Source organism: Lepisma saccharinum, unplaced genomic scaffold (genome assembly GCF_977018435.1).
Source record: "Lepisma saccharinum unplaced genomic scaffold, izLepSacc3.1 HAP1_SCAFFOLD_127, whole genome shotgun sequence".
NCBI classification, from domain to species: Eukaryota; Metazoa; Arthropoda; class Insecta; order Zygentoma; family Lepismatidae; genus Lepisma; species Lepisma saccharinum.
The window spans coordinates 600,193-624,440 of NW_028142943.1; the positions used below are offsets into that span (position 1 = coordinate 600,193).

Below are 24,248 nucleotides of genomic sequence, written 5' to 3' on the forward strand. Positions count from 1 at the left end.
AAATTACCCAAAAAATGGATTGGCCGAGGCGGCCCGATTCCCTGGCCAGCTCAATCCCCTGATTTACCGCCTTGCGACTTTTACATTTGGGGCCACATGAAAGACTTAGTTTACAACACCGGTAAACTCGCAAGAAGAGCTCAGGAAGAGGATGTTAACAGATGTTTCACACATCAAGGACACCACCACATCACGAGTTACGAGACCAAATGTTCGTAAAAACCTGCGTGCCTGCATTCGTATCATAGGTGCCCACTTTGAGCAAGACGTATAATGCTCATTGATTCCATTCACATGAAAATGAATCAAGTGTTATTTCTTGTACACAAATGTGAATGTTAGCAACATTTGTACCTTGTTGGATCGCTGATGACTCAAGGAAGTAATTTAAGTAATTTGTACACTTCGTGTAATACCATTCTTATTATTAATACGTTGCCTAGTAAACAAAGAATGTATTTTTTTATTACCACTTGTAAGTTTAGACTCACCCGTTACTTACATGTGATTGTTATTTGTGAAAAAACTTTTTTTCAATGAACCACTTATTTGTTAGCTATCAGAAAACACTGAAATGCGTGCCATACAATAAGTAGTTTTTTCTCAATTCATCTAACTAACTAACTAACTAACTCTCTAGCCTTCTTAAACCTGAAGGTTCATGGCTGCAGCAACACAGGCCTTCCATCTGTTCCTATCTTGAACAAGATCTATATACTCTTTTCCATCCCTACCGAATTCCCTTAGGTCCATCTCAACGTTGTCCCTCCATCTTCGTATTTTCCTTCCTACAGGTCTCTTACCATCAGGTTTCCCAACAAGAATCCTGTAAACTCCTCTTTCCTCTCCCATTCTTGCCACATGGCCTGCCCACCTAAGTCTTCTTGATTTAATTATTCTAATAATATCTGGACATGAATACAAATTATGTAGTTCTAAATTATGTAACCTTCTCCACTCACTTGTCTCCTCATCCCTTTTAGGTCCAAATATTTTCCTAAGGATCTTATTTTCAAATACTCTCAATTTATGTTCCTCTTTCAATGTAAGGGACCAAGTTTCACATCCATATAATACTACAGGCAAAATTACTGTTTTGTATATTTTAACTTTTAGTTTCTTAGATATTAAACGAGAAGACAAAAGTTTATGAAGAGAGAAGTAACATGCATTTCCTGAATTAAGCCTACTTTTTATTTCCTCTTTAATATAATTTTCATTTGTTAATATTACTCCTAAGTATTTGAATTTGGAAACTGGTTCAAATGAGTTGTTATCAATAATTAGATTTTGATTATTACCTAACACTTGGTTTCGGTCTGTAAGCATATATTTAGTTTTCTCTTTGTTAACTTACAAACCTATCTCTTTAGCAGTTTTGAAAAATATTTTAGCATTATTCTTAATTGTATTCACATCATCCCCCAGTAAGTCTACATCGTCTGCATATGCTAACAACTGAGTCACACCATTTAATTTTAGTCCTTCTTTAGTTTCTTTTACCTTCCTAACAGCATATTCTAAGGCAAAATTAAAGAGCAATGGAGATAATGCATCTCCTTGTTTTAACCCATCATGAATTGTAAATTTGTCAGACATATTAATACCCACACGAATTTTACTTTCTGTTTCACTGGTGCATATTTTTATCATACTAACAAGCTTCTTAGGTATTCCAAACTCTACTAATATATTATATAATTTATCTCTTTTGACCGAATCATATGCTTTTTTGAAATCAATGAATAGCTGATGGACATTTTGATTATATTCCCACTTTTTTTCAAGTGTCTGTCTGATGTGAAAAATTTGATCTGTAGTTGATCTGTTACGTTTAAATCCACATTGATAATCATCTATAATTTCATTAGCATATGGGGTTAATCTTGTTAAAAGAATGTTAGATAATATTTTATATGTTGTTGAGAGTAGAGAAATTCCACGGTAATTATTGCAGTTCATTTTATCACCTTTTTTAAACACAGGAACAATTATGGATTCTTTCCATTGTTGAGGGATTTCTTCTTTATTCCATATTAAACAAATTAATTTATGAATTTGACATATTAATGAATTTCCACCATATTTAATTAACTCAGCTGGTATTAAATCAATGCCAGGTGCTTTGTTATTCTTTAGCCTTTTAATAGCATCCTTAACTTCAGTCAAGTTAGGTTCTGGAACTAAAGGTTCTGCTGTGTGGACTTCATTTACTTCTGACTTATCTCCTACATGGACATTTAAAAGGTCATTAAAGTAGTTCTTCCATCTATTTAGAATATCGCTTGGGTCAGCTAGAAAATCACCATCTTTATCTTTTATCAAGTTTACTTTAGGTTGCCACCCCTTTCTAAACTCATTTACACCTTTATATAAATCTCAGATATTTTTATTTTTGCTGTTTGTTTCAATTTCGTTAATTTTGCTTTTCAAGTAATCTCTTTTTTACTTCTAAACGTGTGGTTAACTTCTCGCTTTATTCTATTATAATTGTTTAGATTTGTATCATCAGAGTTATTTAACCACCTAAGTCTAGCCTGATTTCTTATTTCTATTAGATTATGACATTCATTATCAAACCATGGCTTACTTTTTCTCGGTTTATGGTATCCTATACTTTCTTTAGCTGCTGATTCTATTGCATTACGTATGTGCTCCCAATTCTTATTTACGTCTGTTTCATTTATATTTTCGTCATCATTTAAATCCTGCAAAACATCAAATCTATTTGACAGTTTAATTTGGTAATCTTTCGTAATTCTTTCATCAGCAAACTTTCCTGTATCAAATTTTAGAACTTTTAGATTTTGTTGCTTATGATTTATCACTGAGAGTCTTTCTCTTAATTTAGCAATTACTAAATAATGGTCACTGGCACAGTCAGCACCTCTATGTGTACGAACATCAATGATACTAGTATGCCTGGAAGCGGCCCCGGCGCCCACCCAGCATCGAATAACATGGGTACCTGGGGGAAACCCTGGGGGGTAAAGGCGGTCAGGGGCGTGATGCTGATCACATCACCCCACTCACGACTGGATCAAGAAAGTGTGGGGCGTTACCCCCACACCCCCTATACGCCTTCATGGCGTGGTGCTATGCACAGGGGAACACTTTACCTTTTTTTTTTTTTTATGCCTTCTCTTATCAATGAGAATATGATCTATCTGATTATGAGTTTTACCATCTGGAGAAGACCAGGTATATTTATGGATATCTTTATGTTTAAAAGTGGTACTTTTCACAATTAAATTCTTTGAGGTTGCAAAAGTAATCAATCGTATACCATTATCATTACTTAATTCATGAAGACTTTCTTTACCAATCGTGGGTTTAAATGTCTCAATTCATCTTTTATGGAAAATTGTCATTTAAAAAAAAAAACAATAGAAATTAGATTATCTCGAAAACTACTAATTTTCGGAAGGGGTATCATAGTCAAATTTAATGCAAATTGCCTCTACTTTAACCCCTTTCAGGGAATATATATAATTAGAAATCACCCTGTATATATGAGCAGCAATGTTGCCAGCTTACAGAAATCTTGCTTCTGGTGACAGTCTTATAGATGCCGGATGGACCAAATTTGCAAGCAAATACAATAAAACACTACACTTTGAGGATATGTAATGCCTGTCCCCGTATTTTGGTAAAATATCTCTGAAATTATGCAAAGTTTTCAAAATTTGTAATTTATGGGAAACTTTGAAAATTGGGCATTTCCTCCTGGACCCCTAATTGTTGCATGTTGTTTAAAATGTTCCATTGTTCTCAATATTACATGTAAAAGTAAAATATATCAGCAAAAAGCTGTGCTTGAGGCGTTATCTATTTTATAAGATCCACCCAATAATAATCAGAAGAAAACAAAGAACTTCTTCAAACTTCTCTTGTTAGTAACATTGACAATATATATATATATTTTGTTTTGTAATTCGAGTATGTCATACATTCACATGTATACTAATGATCAAAAAAGACTGAACTGAAATATCATGTGTAGTTTTTAAAATATTTTACGTTAATTGCTGCCACATGGTGGCCAGCCTTCCAAAAGAAGAAAACAAATTGCGTCAGTACAGCAGTGTAGCCAGAAAGACATCATCCTGTCCCCTATAGGTTAAAAGTTAAATAGAATAGTAATACATTATGCATCATTCAAGAAATTTAAGACGTCAGTAATAAAAACACTGTCAAACAAATCTTACTGTACTTACTTACTTACCTAACTTGTATAGTAGTTTATTTTTGATTGCATTATATATTGTAATGTGGCTTGTTAAGTTCCAAATAAACAAATCATAGTATAGATTACCATGAACTTTTGTTTAAAATATGGAAGCTGCCTTTATCACTTTTCGAAATTCAGCAGTGTTCTGTAAATACATAGCATTTCTAAATAAAAGTGGCAGCACTGTTTAACCCTAGAACACTAACGTACATAAAATTTATGTATGCATTGCACTCAAATCCCTCCCCTACCTCCTACCTTGCACCCACTCACCCACTCACCCCTCCACCTAGCTGTGCCTCAAGTTGTCTGTCGGACATAAGGCAGCACGTGGTAAGGAGGGTGCAAGCGCTGAACATCTTGATTTTGTATGTTATGTTGTGCACTGTACGTCAATTTCATGCAGCTCTAGTGAAACGAGAAAAATCTTCCACGTAATTTTGACATTCGTCAATTCGATTTTGACAGATTTTGAAAAACAAAAGTTTAGAATCATGCACTATTTCTCGTAAAACGTTAAAATTACATTCATTCCTTATTTACAGTGTTATAAATTGTTTGTTTTTCATTGTTTGATCTTTTCGCCTCCATTCTTAATGTACGTAGAGGCTTGTCAATGAAGACATTCTATTAAAATATTCAATATTAAGACCATGTTTATACATTTTTATATGACGAAATATAAGGAAAATAGACAAAATAATGTTAAAAAAGAAAATCAATTTCTCCATGTACGTAAAATTTACATAGCGCTAGTTACAATGTAATATTGGGGGACAATAGTGTTCTAGGGTTAAGCCCCATGTAAGTGTCAAAAAGAATTGGCAAGTAAATAAAACCAAAATTTTCATACATCAAAATCTTTTCCTCTCTCTAAAATACATAGCTTCAAAAAAATTACAGAAACCTGTATTTTCCATAAAATTTATTTTAAATAAAGTAGAAATCACAGCAAAATATCACATTAGTTACTTCATACACAACACACACACACACATGCATACCACTGTTTGCAGATGTCAATGGTAACAAAAATTATTATTACTTACATTTAAATTAAGTGATCGGATGGCTATTACTATAAAGTAATTCCCACTTTATGTAGAAATTTCTAGTCTTTATTCAATGTGTAATTAAGCCACAACATTTTCTCACATATATATTTCTTTTGGTACTACATTCAATTTCAGTATCCTGCATATTAACAATGCAAAAGAAAAACAATATAGCCTAATATCAACTGTAGTAGCAGAATGGAAATTACACAAGTACAGGCATCTATGATATCAATTTGACATAATGCAATAATAGTTACGAAATGTGAAAAACATGTAGCATTCACTACAGTATAAGTTAAACAGCACTTCGCCCCATAGTTTTTTTTAATGGAGAGTTTACTAAACTGTAAAGCACTCTTGCAACCATGTCAGTAATTCATTAATTCAAAACTAAAAGTGAAAAAAATGGTTAAATATTGCAACTGAATGAATGCAGCATCTCCAAATCTTTTCAATTAACTTGTCCCTCCATGTATAATATGTTTTTTGCATAATATGGTATAAAAAACCTTAATTTGTTACTTTCACCTTCAAAAATAATAAAATCAAATAAACTACATTTTACAAACACTGCATTTCCTTTTCTTGTGGCATTTCATCAAGCATTTAGGTTGTTATCGATTGGGAAAATTGGATGTTTACAGGTTGCCAAATTGTAAATTACATTTTATGAACCTATCACACAGAGCTAGTGAATGGTACATTTGAATAACATCCTTCAATCTAAAAAAAAATTTCCACCAAATGACCCTGCACTATAGACAGAATATAACAGTTTTATATTCTATGCAATGTTAAGTTGTGTGTGTGTGTGTGTTACAAAAAGAAAACTAAATTGAAGGAGGCAAAATAAAGAAAGCTAAACTTAAGAAAATTCTAACCAATTTCTCATTAATATTTCAATAAATTTTCATTGTTAAACAAGCAATAATCCAACTAAAACAGGTGATTTTCACCTGAGGTGTTGCTCTCCTTTCTATCTAATAATAATTTCCTAGCACATGACTACAATTAAGCACTTCTTAACAAATTGGTCCCACACATTCATTTGTTGAAAACATTCTGGAATGCCTAAAATATACACTTATCATTGTTATAAATGTACAAAAGTTTGTCGCTAATATGCACACTTTTAGGTCCGCTTTAGACAAAAGCATATATTTTAACATTTCTGCTACATTCAAATTTTACAACGGAAAGTGAAGAAATTTCATAGCATTTTGAGGCCACAGGATATTCCATTGGCATATTTTACAGATAGAATCAATCATAATTTTCTTAGCATCTTGTGTAGCTTAACCAATCAGAAGAGAGCTCTGCATCATGAAGTGCAGATGTAATGGCAGCCAAGCTTTAGGTAAACAATGTACCACTTGACATTCTTAAAAGCGGAGAGCTGTTTACTGAAAAGTGAAAACACAGCTCCTCTTTTATATTATATATATCTTCTTCTTTAAATGTATTACTTATTAAACAAAAACTTGTAAATTGATATGATTTAACTAACTGATACTTCCATCTAAAGCAGGCCTTAGGATATCTTGCATTACAACTTAATTGATTTGTCTCGCAGCCCTTGCATTACAGAACAGAATAATACAATTTAATATTTTTTTTTAAGGTTGTGCATATGTTTGCATACAAGCTACATAGTTTACATCCGAAAAATATTATTATGAGCCATAAAAATAATACTACTGACTCAAATATCACAACTTTCTGTCTATTACAGCATAAGGAACTTATTGCATCATGAAAAACTGCTACCATGTTGATAATAATATTTTCTTACGTAACAGAGCAAAATGGCTTCTGCCATTTAAAGTTACAACTTTCCCATTTGGAGATCAACAATTTTCAGCTATGAAACCTAAAATAGGCACATTAATTAGGATCCTCCAGTTACAAACATGCCCTAGTTTAATGTAAATGACCTGTATACATATTTATGAAAGTGTACATTTGTGAAGCAACACTAACAAGGCATTTACAAATCAGAACATATATTCTTGTATATAATAGGACCATATGAAGCTGTTTGCGTGTTCTTGTCTATGCAGTTCCCAATCTTACCCCGAGGATCATCATCTGCTGAAGGAAAATTGATACTTTGCACTACATCCACATGCTGATGGGTGGCAGACATGACCCTGGTGGGATCCGAGCTTTCACACGGTGGTTTCGAGCAAGAAACAACATCACACAGATTCATCTGATTCCCAGCACAACTCTCAGTCATCGTACTCCGGTCTTTCATTCTCCTCTCTGCCAGAGCATCACCCATGCTCTCAAGAAACTTTCCTTTCCACTTGACAGCCGTTGCACTGGCAGCATTCTCAATCATGTGCGAGGGAGAATCCTTTGCTGCCGACAAAGAAATCACAGCCTTCACAGCAGACTGCAGAAGATCACCTTCGAATATTGCTTTCTTAAATTCCTCACTGATGATTTCTACTGCAAAATTGCTCAGATAATGGCTTGCAAATTCCGGTCCATAATCGTTCAGAATGTCATTCAGAGCCGATTTCAGAAGCTGCTCAAAGGAACGATCCAAGATAGTTCCTGACGGATACTTGGTGTCTGAACTCCGGTGCTCCTGGTCATCAACAGCCGTGTTTCCAAATTCCATGGATGATGGTTTTGGGTTACTTCTAACTTCTCTTTCTGAGCTTAAGGTTGAGGATTTTTCAATGTGTTCACCATCAGTTTCTTTCTCGCAGATTCTATCTCCTGTTTCAGCAGACCAGACATTCCGCATCTCCACATGCTTTGAGTGCTCTCTGAAAATTAATGTGCAGGAACGATTACTATCTACAGAGGAATCACGTGTTTCGTGGACAGCACAAGTCAATCACTTAACACAGCACAAATTTTATGTACCTACCACTAAGTGGTCTACTTTAAGACAGTACTAATAATACCATAGAGTCCGGCCAAGGGAGACGAAATCCTCTGGGATGGACTATTCCAAATGCGACAGGGGAAGCAGGTAGAAGCACGCTATAAACAATGCTGCGGTATTTCGTTTGAATGCGTTCGCTTGTTTAGTTTGTTTTCGTTTGCTGTGTTGTGTTTGTGATTTGTGATGACTCTTACACCTGGTAACAAACCATTTCGAAGTGGAACTGAAAGAGTTCTGCAGAACGTAATTGACTTTTTTGACGAGAAGCAGAAAACAGTGAAGTTTTGATTCATTGTTGTTTCTGCAGCAGATGATTTTCCAGCAGCCCGCTTCTTGCGCCAAACATATTTGCTACCTACCTGAAATTTAGAAAATTCCGCACTTGCACTTTGCACAATTTAATGGTTAAATCCTATTAATTTCGAAGATCCACTCTCTTCATTCACAAAAGGGTACTGCATTTGAAGCGGAGATGGTACCACGTCACTGCATTGTTTGTTCCCGGGCGGCGGTAATTGCAATTTCTCCCGTGCATCCTGGTTTGCATCGTCTGCTTCCTGTTGTCAGGTGGCATTGCCAGTTGGTGGTTGGGGGGGGGGGGGGCTGGGCTGTGCTGCTCGGCATGGTGCAGTTCCTGTTCCCCGCGTACCTGGAGGGGGGGGGGTCCAGTATGTGCACCGCATCATTTCTTTTTCAGGTCGGGGATCTTTCTGAGGACATGGTGCCAAGTTGGGTGTGCCTGTCCATTGTCCAGGTTCAGTGCTGGTTTCTGTTGGATGATAGCATGGGTTTCTTTGACAGTGTTTTCTATGACAGAGCTGGTTGGGTGAAGTATGGATATGGAGGAGATGGTGTGGTTAGTGGAGTGGAGGTGTTGAGAGAGGCCTGATTTTGGTGTGTCATTTTTGGCATCTGTTACGTGTTCGTTAATCCGTTCTTGGACAGTGCGGATGGTTCTGCCAATGTAGGTGTTGTTGCATTGGCATGTGGTCTTGTAGACACAGGGTATGCAAGTTTGGGTAGGTAGTATCTCTTGAAGTTGGGTAGTGCTCTTCCGATTTGGGATATGGGTTTGTGTGCCACTCGGATGTTGAAAGGTTTGAGGGCCTTGGCAAATTTGCCAGATGTGGTGGGGTAGTATGGAAAAGCAATCCATTTGGGTTTAGGTCTCTGTTTCTTGGGTGTCTGAGCTGGGCTTCTATTTTTGCACACCACATGGATAGTTGGCGCTCGGTGTAACCGTTGTTTAGTCCTATTTCAGTTATGCATGCTATTTCATCATGGAGGTCATCTTCTATGCAGCTGTGTGTCAAACGTCATACCCTTTTGTGAATGAAGACAGTGGATCTTCGAAATTAATAGGATTTAACCATTAAATTGTGCAACGTGGAAGTGCAGAATTTTCTAAACTTCACGTAAGTAATTTTAAACTGCGTTTACCGCAACCATCATGAATACTTGCTACTGTCACCCCTATTTTGCCACTGAACACATCCATTACTCAAACAAATCAGTTGATTTTAAATTTTCGATTTCTGTTGAACAGGTGCTCCAATTCTTCATCCATCACACTCTTTGACTGTCCAGGATGCTGTTCATCTTTCAAATTGAACTCCCTTCCCCCCTGAATTGATGAAACCACTTCCTGCAGGTGTTGTATGTTACGACATCCTCACCCAAACGTGGAACACATTATTTCCTTTGCTTCAGTGTAATTTTTTCTTCAGTTCATATGAAGAAGCATGCAGTGACCAATGTGCTGCTTCTTTATGTTTCATTATCTGCTAGCCAGGTATTTTACCTTCTTTCAGGTTGGTCAAAACATGTGAGTGAAGGTTCCAATTTGAACAATCAGAACAGTAAAGTATAATAGGTGAATTACTTTAGGGGCTGAGAATTAACCTTTAGCAGACTATAGACTTTCTCTCCTTTAAGCATCTATGGACGGGAACATTTCAAGAATGCGCTTTTCAATTTTGCTGTGATATTAAAAAAAAAAAAAATTGTAGCAGGAGAACTAGTTGCTGTACAGATAAAGTTTGTTTTGTTTCTTTTTTTGGAATGACCAGGCTTTTATGAAGAGTTGGAATCCATACATTGTATCTCCATATAATGGAAGTTAGAGGAAAAAGAAGAAGAAAATCGAAATAAAAAAATAGGTATTTGGCATGCCTTTGTAGCCACCAAAATAGACCAAAATAATTGAAAAAAATGTTGTATCTAGCAGTGGTACATTCCTACAATCATGCAAAGATTCGTCGAAAATAGGCTGATACTTCTTTGGGAAAAAATAACAACAACTTCTTTGGGAAAAAATAATAACAATGTATAAGAGCGGCAGTGTTGCCAGCTTATGGAAACAATCTCCTGTCAGAAACATCTAATACATCAAACTTTATTAGCTGGACAAAAAAATTCACTATATTTTAATTATACAACATAATACTTTATATGTAACATTTTATTGAGAAATTGATTATAATATTCTGTTTATAATAAGGCAAACCTGCACAATATCGGATACTTTTTTAAATCAACACGAAATTAACCCACGAAAATGAACAGAAATGCGTAATTTTTGGTAATATGAACTATTGGTACATTACCTTTTGCCTTGTGATGTGTTTATCTCCCTTATTGTTCAATTCTATATGGTACAGTACAAAATTAAAACCAATGCAAATTTGAGGAATCGAAAAAAGCAGTCCTAATATCGGATAGTGGCTATGCCTAATATTGGACAGGAATTTAACATTATATAATATATACAGGGTGACTGGTAATTAGATGTATTCCCTGAAAGGGGTTAAAGTAGAGACAATTTGCAATAAATTTGACCATATGATACCCCGTCCGAAAATTAATAGTTTTTGAGATAATCGAATTTCAATTGTTTTTTTTAAGAAAATGACAATTTTCCACATAAAAAGATGAATTGAGAAAAAACTGCTCATTGTATGGAACTTATTTCAGCGTTTTCTGATAGCTAACAAATAAGTGGTTCGTTGAAAAAAAAGTTTTTCCCAAATAACAATCACATGTAAGTAAAGGGTGGGTCTAAACTTACAAGTGATGATAAAAAATTGCACTCTTAGTTTACTTGGCAACGTATTAATAACAAAAATGGTAGGACACGAAGCGTACAAATTACTTTAATTACTTCCTTGTGTCATCAGCTATCCAACAAGGTACAAATGTTGCTAACATTCACATTTGTGTACAAGAAATAATACTTCATTCATCTTCATGTGAATGGAATTAATGAACAATACAATTAAAGAACATTACACGTCTTGCTCAAAGTGGGCACCTCAGTTACGAATGCAGGCACGCAGGTTTTTACCGACATTTGGTCTCTTAACTCGTAATGTGATGATGTCCTTGATGTGTTGACCAGCTGTAAAGATCCTCTCCCTGAGCTCTTCTTGCAAGTTTACCGGTGTCTTGTCATGTTGCTCCAAATGTGAAAGTCGCAAGGCGTCAAATCGGGGGATCGAACCGGCCAGGGAATCGAGCCACCTCGGCCAATCCATTTCTTTGGGTAATTTTCATCCAGCCACAGTCGCATGCCCAGGCAGAAGTATGGATTGGCGTAATAAACAATCATTTGATCGAGCCATTTTTCCTGCCCCAAATCTTAAAAGGCATCACTTATGAACATTTCTTGTGGAACGGGATGGCAATGTTGTTGGAGGATGTGCCTCTAGCTACAAGACGTGACATGATTTACCAGCATGATGGCTGCCCAGACCGATCCCCCGATCGATTTGATGCCTTGCGACTTTCACATTTGGAGCCACATGAAAGACTTAGTTTACAAGACACCGGTAAACTCGCAATAAGAGCTCAGGGAGAGGATCTTAACAGCTGGTCAACACATCAAGGATGCCATCACATCACTAGTTAAGAGAACAAATGTCCGTAAAAACCTGCGTGCGTGCATTCGTAATGGAGGTGCCCACTTTGAGCAAGACATATAATGTTCTTTAATTGTATTGTTAATTGATTCCATTCACATGAAGATGAATGAAGTATTATTTCTTGTACACAAATGTGAATGTTAGCAACATTTGTACCTTGTTGGATAGCAGATGTCACAAGGAAGTAATTTAAGTTATTTGTACTCTTCGTGTCATACCATTTTTGTTATTAATACGTTGCCAAGTAAACTAAGAGTGAATTTTTTAATCATCACTTGTAAGTTTAGACCCACCCGTTACTTACATGTGATTGTTATTTGGGAAAAACTTTTTTTTCAACGAACCATTTATTTGTTAGCAATCAGAAAACGCTGAAATAAGTTCCATACAATGAGCAGTTTTTCCTCAATTCATCTTTTTATGTGGAAAATTGTCATTTTTTAAAAAAAACAATAGAAATTTGATTATCTCGAAAACTACTAATTTTCGGACGGGGTATCATATGGTCAAATTTATTGCAAATTGTCTCTACTTTAATCACTTTCAGGAAATACATCTATTTACCAGTCACCCTGTATATTAACATTATATTTGAAATAAAATTACATCTCCTGATAGAAGCATTCTATTATTTATTTTGCTGGAGGTTTGCAAATGTTAAAAAATAACAAGGATCACAAAAGTATGATTAGTACAAAAGAGCATTGAATGACTTGTTATGCTTCACAGAAATCACATACATATATCTTCCAGTTGTCACTATCAGCACATAATTCATGTGCCCACTGAAGGCAATGGGTGCAACGAATCCACTCCTCATCCCTGCTGTCATACATATATCTGATATTTGGCATGCCTCCCTATCCGATATTAGGCCGAATGCGACCTTGTTGGAAATATAACCTTAATATCAAACAAAGACATTTACTGGAAGAGGACCAGCATATCAACATACTATATTATTCCATCTTTCTATGAAATATAGGTAAGCTATAGTTTCTCCTTACCTTCAATGTGAAAACCTTTGATGATTAAATTCTTCCAAAAATTCAGAAACTGAAAATATCTGTTTTCGTCGTTCGTGGAGGCACAGTGTGCTCAACAGCGTTCCCACTTACAATGGAGGCAATCGATGGACATAGTTAAGTGAATTGCTGCAGATGGCAACATCCACGATCCGAGAAACAAGGGTATTCGATATTGGGCAGGTATCCGATATTATGCAGGTTACCTTACTTATTGTATTCCCATAATCCTTTACACATGCTCTCTCTCTCTCTCTCTGACACACCAAGCACATGCATGCATGCATAAATGTTTGTTACACATGATATAAATAATAACACTGTAGCTTCCAGTCACAGCAATGCATTATCAAGTAACACACACATGCTTACAAGTACAAATAAAAAAATTACAAATCCTGATTTGATAAAACAGTGGAATATTTTCAAATTCTACTTGACTTTCCTTCTATCACAATGTTCAATGAAATCTTTCAGGATATATATATTGGTGTCAATATTTTCCCTTACATATTTGACACACATTAGCAGCTTCCTCAGGGTACATGTTATTTATTTGCCTACAACTGCCTGAGCGAGTTGTGATTTGAACTTTGAAGCTGAAGAGGTAGCAAAGGCTGATGAAATTGAGGACAGGCCAGTATTGTCACCTATTTCCCCAGTCAGGAAGTAAGGAGCATAGCTTCAATATCCAGATGCCTTTATTCTTTGTGGTTTATACTGAACCTCCTTTCAATCTCACTGGCTGCTGTGTCCAACATTTTACTTGGCATTTTTCTCTATTGAGGATTTCTCTATTGCATTTACAGTTGTATAGACAAGAATTTTTCATTACTTATGATAGTAGTCTTTCTGAAAACGATAAAATACTTCCCAATTGAACAAAATTCATTACAACTGACCAATTGGTTCCGATAGTGTGTCTAAAAACTCATATTGCCTATCGGAACTAATTGGAAAAATTTCCAACTGGGTACAACCATGCAAAGTTGTGTTCAAAAGTAAGCTAACACTTTTTTGGGAAGAAAAATAATAACAATAAGTAAGAGCAGCAGTGTTTCAAGATTCCAGAGAAAAAAATCACTTCTAGCATTGGTTCTAGGGATGCAGGACGAACCAAATTTGCAGGGAAGCACAACAAAAGACAACTGATTGAGGACATGTAATGCCTGTTTCCCAATTTTGGAAGAAAAGAGGAAAATATGAAAAATTTTGAAAATTTGATGTTTCCACTGAAACCCTAATTGTTGCAAATTGTGAACAGGGGCATAAATAACACCCACATAATCCACATGTTGTGGGGGAGGGGGCGTATGAGCTTTGGGGGTGCAGCAAGAATGATAAATTAAGAAAAGTCTGATAGTGCTGAAAAGTTTTCCTATCGGCGTTAAAATATATTTTCAACCAAATACGTATGTTGTATTTTTATGCTCCTACAACTGCAAACAGAAAATTTTTAATCTCTAGAAAAGTAGAAAGCAAATTACCACATTAGAAGAAAACCTGCATTAGTTGAATAGTTCAAGTCATTGATTACGTCGCCGAAGGATAGACAACAGGCAAGAAAATGTGCTTTCAACACTTTCACACACCCCTCCCTGCCGCTACTTACCACCTGTGTTTCAGCAAGGTTTGCCGAAACTGTACTGCTCCCATGTGTTGTTAAGTTTCTAACATAGTTGTTATAGTTAATGAAGTGAGAAAGGTTTAGAAAGAAAAATCCAGTGGTGTTGAATTTCGAAAAAGGAAAACTGAAGAGGAAGAAAGGGCAAAGAACCTTGATAAACTTGGCAGCATTAGTGCTACAACTGAAATAATTTTAGATGTAATAATAACATTCCATCTGTAAATTGGCTCTCAGGGGACATCCAGAAGATGTAACGAATGTTCTAAGTAGTTAGGGAATTTTCTTAACATCATTGACTTGTTAGCGAGATATGTCCCACTTCTTAAAACTCGCATTGAAAATTAGAAAACCGAGACAAATACTTAGGTCCTGCTATTCAAAGTGAACTTATTACACTGGCATCGAAACAGGTGTTGAATGGCATAATAGATGACATTCTAAAGGAACCATTCCCCCCTCCTTTTATATTGTGTACAGCCCAAGATATTACTAAAATTCATGAAATGTCAGCTGTAACAATATACGTGAATATTAAACCTGAAGAAAATATTCTAGTAGGGGAGACATTTTTTGGATTTATTGAAGTTTCAGACCAAATAACGGCAATTTTAGTATATGTAAGTGTAATATAATGTAAATGTATAACATAAATATAAATGTAGGTGTGAATCAATATTTAGAAAAGAAAGCTTTCTTTTAACTGAAAGTTGCAGGAGGGCACAGAGCATGTTAGTTACGCTACTGGTTGTGAACATGTTCTTTCCTTTTCATGGAAAAGAAAATAAGTGGTGGTTGAAGAGAAATTAGTAGCCCATTTATAAAACATATCCCATAATATGTTATGGAGGAAAATCGACATTTTCAAACTCAATTTTTTAATAACAGTAAAATTGCATTGTATTGATTTGTGATTTGAGTATGTCATTCATACGTTCATATCTATATAAATAAATAAAAAAAACAGAACTGAATTATATATCACATAATTATTATAGTTTTACTTGCTGCCACATGGAGGTGGTAAGACAGGTATACCAGACATCCTCCAAATGTTAAAGATGTGCTCTCTCTCAATTCTCGTCTTTTCTCTTGAAACAATAACTGTACAGCTGAAAATGCACCTGCAATACCTTGCAGATTCCAGGTAAGATATTCCAAAGGACTGAAAAAAAAACAACCGGAATTTGCAGGAAATGAAGTGTGTAAACACTGTTGGGAAAGCGTAACCTTTTGTGAAATATTCCGATAGTCCACAAGCCATTCTGCTGCTCTGTTTTTCATAAGTTCAAGAGCAGAGAGAACAAGTCCACTATGCTGTATTGTCCTTAAAATTGGCAACACACGAGCGAGCCATCTTGTTGGGTAAAGAGGGTCACCATTAAAAGAGGATTCTATTTATTTATTTATTTATTTTTCTTTTTTGCATTTTACATCATAATATACCATGCATTTTTCTTAATTCATTTTTGTTCAAAAGAAGAAATACTGAAATATAGTAAAGGCCAGCATGGATAAAAATCATGATTTTTATTTAAAATAATATTTTTCATGATTTTTAAAATTTACATCAGATTTTTTTCTTATTTAAATCGATTTATTTGATTTAAAAAAAAAACATGCTTAAAATGGCTCAATTGGTTTCTGGCACCATACATACAGATAATGTTTTTATAGAAAGACTTTTTCTAGTAAATGGCCTTGTAAAATATTTAAACAGTTTGATTAAAGCAAATAAAAAAAATTATGTAAATATACATATGAATCTACTACGGAAATGCTTGTTGATCGTGTTAATGAAACTATAATAATTTCAGTAACTTTTCTTCCAGTGAAAATGAAAAATTCTGGATGTACTATATAATTGTGACTTAAATTACTTTCTCTAGTCTTTGTAGATGAATTTTGGCAATTTTTTTAACGATTGCATGCAAAATATCAGCTGCCATGTATATTTACAGTTTAATGATATGTATAACATGATTAGTCTTCATGAATTAAGTAATGATAATGGTATAAGATTGATTACTTTTGCAACCTCAAAGAATTTAATTGTGAAAAGTACCACTTTTAAACATAAAGATATCCATAAATATACCTGGTCTTCTCCAGATGGTAAAACTCATAATCAGATAGATCATATTCTCATTGATAAGAGAAGGCATACTAGTATCATTGACGTTCGTACACATAGAGGTGCTGACTGTGCCAGTGACCATTATTTAGTAATTGCTAAATTAAGAGAAAGACTCTCAGTGATAAATCATAAGCAACAAAATCTAAAAGTTATAAAATTTGATACAGGAAAGTTTACTGATGAAAGAATTAAGAAAGATTACCAAATTAAACTGTCAAATAGATTTGATGTTTTGCAGGATTTAAATGATGATGAAAATATAAATGAAACAGACGTAAATAAGAATTGGAAGCACATACGTAATGCAATAGAATCAGCAGCTAAAGAAAGTATAGGATAACATAAACCAAGAAAAAGTAAGCCATGGTTTGATAATGAATGTCATAATCTAATAGAAATAAGAAATCAGGCTAGACTTAGGTGGTTAAATAACTCTGATGATACAAATCTAAACAATTATAATAGAATAAAGCGAGAAGTTAACCACACGTTTAGAAGTAAAAAAGAGATTACTTGAAAAGCAAAATTAACGAAATTGAAACAAACAGCAAAAATAAAAATATCCGAGATTTATATAAAGGTGTAAATGAGTTTAGAAAGGGGTGGCAACCTAAAGTAAACTTGATAAAAGATAAAGACGGTGATTTTCTAGCTGACCCAAGCGATATTCTAAATAGATGGAAGAAGTACTTTAATGACCTTTTAAATGTCCATGTAGGAGATAAATCAGAAGTAAATGAAGTCCACACAGCAGAACCTTTAGTTCCAGAACCTAACTTGACTGAAGTTAAGGATGCTATTAAAAGGCTAAAGAATAACAAAGCACCTGGCATTGATTTAATACCAGCTGAGTTAATTAAATATGGTGGAAATTCATTAATATGTCAAATTCATAAATTAATTTGTTTAATATGGAATAAAGAAGAAATCCCTCAACAATGGAAAGAATCCATAATTGTTCCTGTGTTTAAAAAAGGTGATAAAATGAACTGCAATAATTACCGTGGAATTTCTCTACTCTCAACAACATATAAAATATTATCTAACATTCTTTTAACAAGACTAACCCCATATGCTAATGAAATTATAGGTGATTATCAATGTGGATTTAAACGTAACAGATCAAATTTTTCACATCAGACAGACACTTGAAAAAAAGTGGGAATATAATCAAAATGTCCATCAGCTATTCATTGATTTCAAAAAAGCATATGATTCGGTCAAAAGAGATAAATTATATAATATATTAGTAGAGTTTGGAATACCTAAGAAGCTTGTTAGTATGATAAAAATATGCACCAGTGAAACAGAAAGTAAAATTCGTGTGGGTATTAATATGTCTGACAAATTTACAATTCATGATGGGTTAAAACAAGGAGATGCATTATCTCCATTGCTCTTTAATTTTGCCTTAGAATATGCTGTTAGGAAGGTAAAAGAAACTAAAGAAGGACTAAAATTAAATGGTGTGACTCAGTTGTTAGCATATGCAGACGATGTAGACTTACTGGGGGATGATGTGAATACAATTAAGAATAATGCTAAAATATTTTTCAAAACTGCTAAAGAGATAGGTTTGGAAGTTAACAAAGAGAAAACTAAATATATGCTTACAGGCCGAAACCAAGTGTTAGGTAATAATCAAAATCTAATTATTGATAACAACTCGTTTGAACCAGTTTCCAAATTCAAATACTTAGGAGTAATATTAACAAATGAAAATTATATTAAAGAGGAAATAAAAAGTAGGCTTAATTCAGGAAATGCATGTTACTTCTCTCTTCATAAACTTTTGTCTTCTCGTTTAATATCTAAGAAACTAAAAGTTAAAATATACAAAACAGTAATTTTGCCTGTAGTATTATATGGATGTGAAACTTGGTCCCTTACATTGAAAGAGGAACATAAATTGAGAGTATTTGAAAATAAGATCCTTAGGAAAATCTTTCGACCTAAAAGGGATGAGGAGACAGGTGAGTGGAGAAGGTTACATAATTTAGAACTACATAATTTGTATTCATGTCCAGATATTATTAGAATAATTAAATCAAGAAGACTTAGATGGGCAGGCCATGTGGCAAGAATGGGAGAGGAAAGAGGAGTTTACAGGATTCTTGTTGGGAAACCTGATGGTAAGAGACCTGTAGGAAGGAAAATACGAAGATGGAGGGACAACGTTGAGATGGACCTAAGGGAATTCGGTAGGGATGGAAAAGAGTATATAGAACTTGCTCAAGATAGGGAAAGATGGAAGGCCTGTGTTGCTGCAGCCATGAACCTTTGGCTTTAAGAAGGCTAGGGAGGTAGTTAGTTAGTTAGTATAACATGATTAGTATTTTGTACATTATTCTACACAAAATGTTTCCTATTTTTGCCTATAAAAATTATTGAATTTTAAATAAAGAGAAATTTAAGTGTGTGTACATTTTACATATTATATTTCCTTTCACATGAGCTTCACACCCATCAGTAAATATATTTGGTTTCCTTTCTTGAGCTAATGAAGACCATTAAATGACTATGAGAGTAATGTACTTTCACCAAAAGTGATTCTGATATCTACGAAATCCTTATGTATATTATTCTATAAATTATTTATTTAAAGTAATTTAAATTACGATGTAAATCACCCTGATTTCAATCAATCCACACAGGAATGCTGGACAATATGTTCAACTGGGTGATAGGACTCCACATTGCTGATGTGCCTATTGTAACATGCACATTTTGCGTGTACATAGATCCAGTAAACTTAGTCACCTTAGTTCGGTGCGGTTCACAACAGGAAGCATGGTGGATTGCATCATCGAAAGTCAACACTTTCCACGTGCACGCTATAGCCTTGCCAGAAGTAAGGTCAGTAACCACAGGAAGCTGTGGTCTCTACCGAAAGTTGCTGCAGCTGTTATCATGAGCGATGTGACTCCCTGTGGCCGTGAGCTCAGCTGTTACTATGAGTGATGTCACTCCCTGCAGCCCTGATCACTCAATGCCAAGGCCACCTGATACAATCGCCCAACCTTGGCCTTCCAGACTTCCAGAGGCCGACCTTAGTCTCGACGAGTAAAAATACCCAAGCTGATGCAAGATGAGGACAGTAGCCTTGAACAAGGTTACCAAAACCACACCCGACGTATAAATACCCTAGTCGCAAGACTAGGTGTGTGGAAGTCGAGTGATAGATCTAAGGTGTAGCTGGAGGCGCTGCCGTTCTCCACACCTAGATGGCTAACCACCCAGCCGTGTCCAGGCTGTCTACATGCTAATGGAAGATGGAACTGCTCTACAACTTATAAGTATCGCTAATCTCTTATCCCTTTCTTCCAAGTGATTCCTTGCCTTAACTCTTAGGTTGAGATTTCCTCCATCATATCAAATATGCTCTCTTATATTTATAAACAATTTTTATTATTTATAAGGTGTTTCATTGTGTCTACGCCTTACAGGTATCTCCACTTTAGAATTAAGGCTTTACCTTAGAACCTAATATGTTCTCTTACAGCAAAAAAACCCTACAACTGAGCTGCGTTACCCTAACGGTTGACTTGGGGGCCTTCAAACTCCAGCTGACCATTACACTATTTCAAGAGTAGAATCCTGCGTAATTTCCTGCCTCTTTGTATGCAAAATTGCTGTGTGGAAAAGTTTTGTAGTCTTTAAATAAAATACAGAATTTAAATTAGAAAGTTAAGGAAATAAGGACCTAAAATGTTTTCGTACAGAAACCTTGATACATTTATGAAATTTGCATCACACCAATAATATTTTGTTGTAACATGAAATAATGTTGGAAGTTTAACAGTGGGAAAATGTTATGCAAAATTTATACGAAAGAAAACTTGGGTTGCTCGGACCCACCTTGCCTCCTTGATTTTTTTGCCTGTGCAACAGATGCCAAGATGATGGCATATGAAATTCAGATGCCATACTAGTGAACTTAAAAATATAAAAGAAACTTTACCTTCCTGAATATGACAAGGGACTTGAAGCTTCTACATTTGAAGACTCTCCTTTCCTGTGTGTTTTCCCATTCATGGAAGATCCATCAAACTCCTGTAGAGAAATAATAGCAGCTGAAGTTTCTGCCAATAAAAGACCTCTCTGAATTTACAATCAGAAGACAACAAGTATTTTCTAACTTACGTAATGTAGCATTTGTAAAAGCTAATAACAATGATTCCTATAGAACAACGTGCCCCTCTCTTTCTGCAACCGCAGGCATTACACAATGTGATACAGAGAAGAAAGCAGCTTTGAAATTGCATGAAGTAATGACAAAACAGCAGAATTTTGTACTAAGTTACAAGTTATTTACACAAATATTTGGTTGGTAAAATTGGCATATTAAAAAATATGCCTATATAGGCTGACACAAATAGAACTGATTGAAATTAAAATGTTGGGTGACTCAGCACTAAGGCTATTTGCCCCTTTTCATGATATACAGGACAAGTCCCTACTAAAATCCAATTTGAAGGACAGCTCTTAAATGAAACAAGGCTTCCTAATTAAAACACATTATGTGCAGACAAGCCCCTTAACAACACTAAAAGCAATCAAATATCTAGGAACTAAAATTTCCATACCTATGGTAAAAGATGAGGCAGTAAAGAGCACTCACTCGTTACACGTAAGGATGTAATAGAGTTCCACACAGAATTATCCTGGCTGTGGATTAGCCTGTAAGAATGCAGCCTGGAATTTACTGCATGGAAGTGAGGTTGACACTTGGGTGCCTTACCCTACCCATACAACTGATTAACCTTTAGTTGATGGATGGGAGATCTCTCTCACCAACATGGGGCAGCAACTAATGTGTAATTTCTTGAAAACTACAAACAATATATCGGTTCTGTCTTATTTTGCTCTTCAGTATGCATATAAAGGTATGACATACTAGAATTACGAAAAAATATACATATGATGTTACTATTATTATCATGCGGAGATTGAAAATGTCTTTTGTTATGCTCGTAAAATTATGATATTTTTAAAAAAGGCTATAACTCCTAACCCACTGCATTTTTCAGATATATTTCACTTTTACAAGTAATAATTTTAAAAAATCAACACTTTTAACAATGTGCAGCAATTATGAGTCCAGGGAGGATGTGGGAACAAAGGCACAATTTTCAAAATTTACCCAGAGCCAAATGGTAGCAATTACTGTGCTATTGCTTGAGAACTACACATATTAATTTTAGTGATAAAAAGCCTGCTTAAAAAAAAAAAGGCTTTTTTACAAATTGCGGGTAACCTATTTAATTTGTAGTTAGTTAAGGGTTTAGAGGTTTGAACTATCCTGATTTGGAACTAGCTAAATAATTTTACATGATGTAGCAGCTAGAAGCTACATTTTAGTCATTTCTTGTGCAGGGTGTTTGAAAAGCCACACAACCTAGGCTTTGAATGTATGCAACTTTTGTACAAAAAGCGATAGAGACATAAACCTTGCATTGGATATCAACTTTGTCTATGTGGATATTTTTAAAACATTACAAAAGAAAATGATTCTCTGCATGAACCTTCAATGTGGAGAAAAACTACTAAGGTGTAAAAAAGTATTTGTACGAAGGAAAGAAGAACATGGATAAAAGACAGAAGACAGATATGGAGTCGTTTGCAAAAATTTTCGATGTGTGTCGATCTGCATTACAGATGATTTATTTATGGCATATTCATAAAAAAGTATATTTTCTTTTTCGAAATTACGAAGTATACTGGCAACATTGGTCATGTCAGAGGGCAGTGCCAGGTGTGCCCTACATCTGGCTATATTATGCAATCAACATCCAGATTAATGAAAAGATTTTAAATTTATCATACAAAAAACTAACCAACCTACAGATTTGTCTGCATTTAAAAGAATCATCATCCCTGATGGCACAAAGTATTATTGCTACCTTGTAATCAATATTGCTACCTTGTAATCAAAGTTCTAGGTTCAATCCCCAATGGAGGCACAGTGGTTCAGGTTCCATTTTAAGCTGTAGGTCCAACCATAAAGGGCATATCTGAGCACAAAGCGGATTTAAACAAAACTTTTACTGACAGAAAGACAGATTTAAAAAAAAAAAGATAATTAGGGCTGAGCCGATACCACCATTTCCAACTCCTGAAACCGATACTTGAATTATTCCACTTTAAAATAACAAAGGATAAAACTCATCACATCACATTCTGTTAATGACATTAAATAGTTCTCAAATTATTCTCATGTAGACTTCTTTCTACCCCCAGGAATGAAAAAATAAGAAGTAGTAGTTTTTTAAATGTTGCAACCCTTTTAAAAGTGTTGCAGTTACAACGAAAATCGGTGGATTATTATAAGTGTCCCTGCTTCATTTCATGATCTCCAATTTCATGTGCCGGACCCTGTGGCTGAGTGGTTATCACATCACGCTGCAACGCCAAGGGTACCGGGTTCGAATCCCGCTCAGGCTTGGTTGTTTGTGAATGTCCATTCATCAATTTCATTATTTCATTTGTAATATAATTAAGCCTTGTTTCCATATTAAAACCAACAAGTTGCTGACCAAGGCAGTTTATTAAGATAAAAACACTTAACACGTAACGTTTCGACCCTGTATCAGTTTAGTTTAGTTCTTCGTCTGAGGAAGACCCTGATACAGGGTCGAAACGTTACGTGTTAAGTGTTTTTATCTTAATAAACTGCCTTGGTCAGCAACTTGTTGGTTTTCATTATTTCATTACTCACCCCCATCTTTGCAAATTAGCCAAGAGGCACAAAATGCGAAGTAAAATAAACTAAATTAATCAAAGATCCAATTTCATGTAAACAGCATTCTTGTCATTGGGTTAACCTGGAGAGTGAGGAAAATGACGTAATAATACCGGGTGTTTCAATAAATTTGATATCATTTCGTAATCTAATAACGTTACCAATTCTCGTGCAAATGATCTGAAAATTTAACAGTATGGGTAGAAACACCTCAAAAGTCAATGTGTAGTGTGGTATGTTTTTGTCTTTACAGGTATAGACATGCCATTCACTGGAAAAGAAAAGGCATTTTGTGTGTTAGGGTATGCTCAAGCATAGTAGAACAAGACTGTGCAGTGTGCATTTGTGAGGGAATTTGCACCAACTGCAATGCAGATATGGAGATGGCACAAAAAGTTTAAAGACGAGACTGACTGTGCAGGACAAAAGAATCTGGACGTCCACCAGTATCGGACCAGATAGTTGAGCGGGTTCGGGACACATTTGTGCGAAGCCCCAGAAAGAGCAAGTAATGAAAAGCAGATTCCTATGACAACAGTATGGCTTGTCGTGAGGTGAGGAAACACTTGCGAAGGACACAATATGGGTTGCAGCTCATCCAGGTCTTGA

The 24,248-nt window shown here is 35.1% G+C and overlaps 1 protein-coding gene across 1 annotated transcript; it reads right to left on the reverse strand.

Annotated features, from left to right (window-relative positions):
* Positions 1–7,097: 7,097 nt before the first annotated feature.
* LOC145982332 (uncharacterized) lies at positions 7,098–20,944 on the reverse strand. Its single transcript, XM_083115895.1, has 2 exons — positions 20,859–20,944; positions 7,098–8,069 (listed from the first exon to the last, which is right to left on the reverse strand). The coding sequence occupies exons 1-2, from the start codon at positions 20,930–20,932 to the stop codon at positions 7,277–7,279; spliced, it is 867 nt and encodes a 288-aa protein (XP_082972021.1). The 5' UTR covers positions 20,933–20,944; the 3' UTR covers positions 7,098–7,276.
* Positions 20,945–24,248: the final 3,304 nt, after the last annotated feature.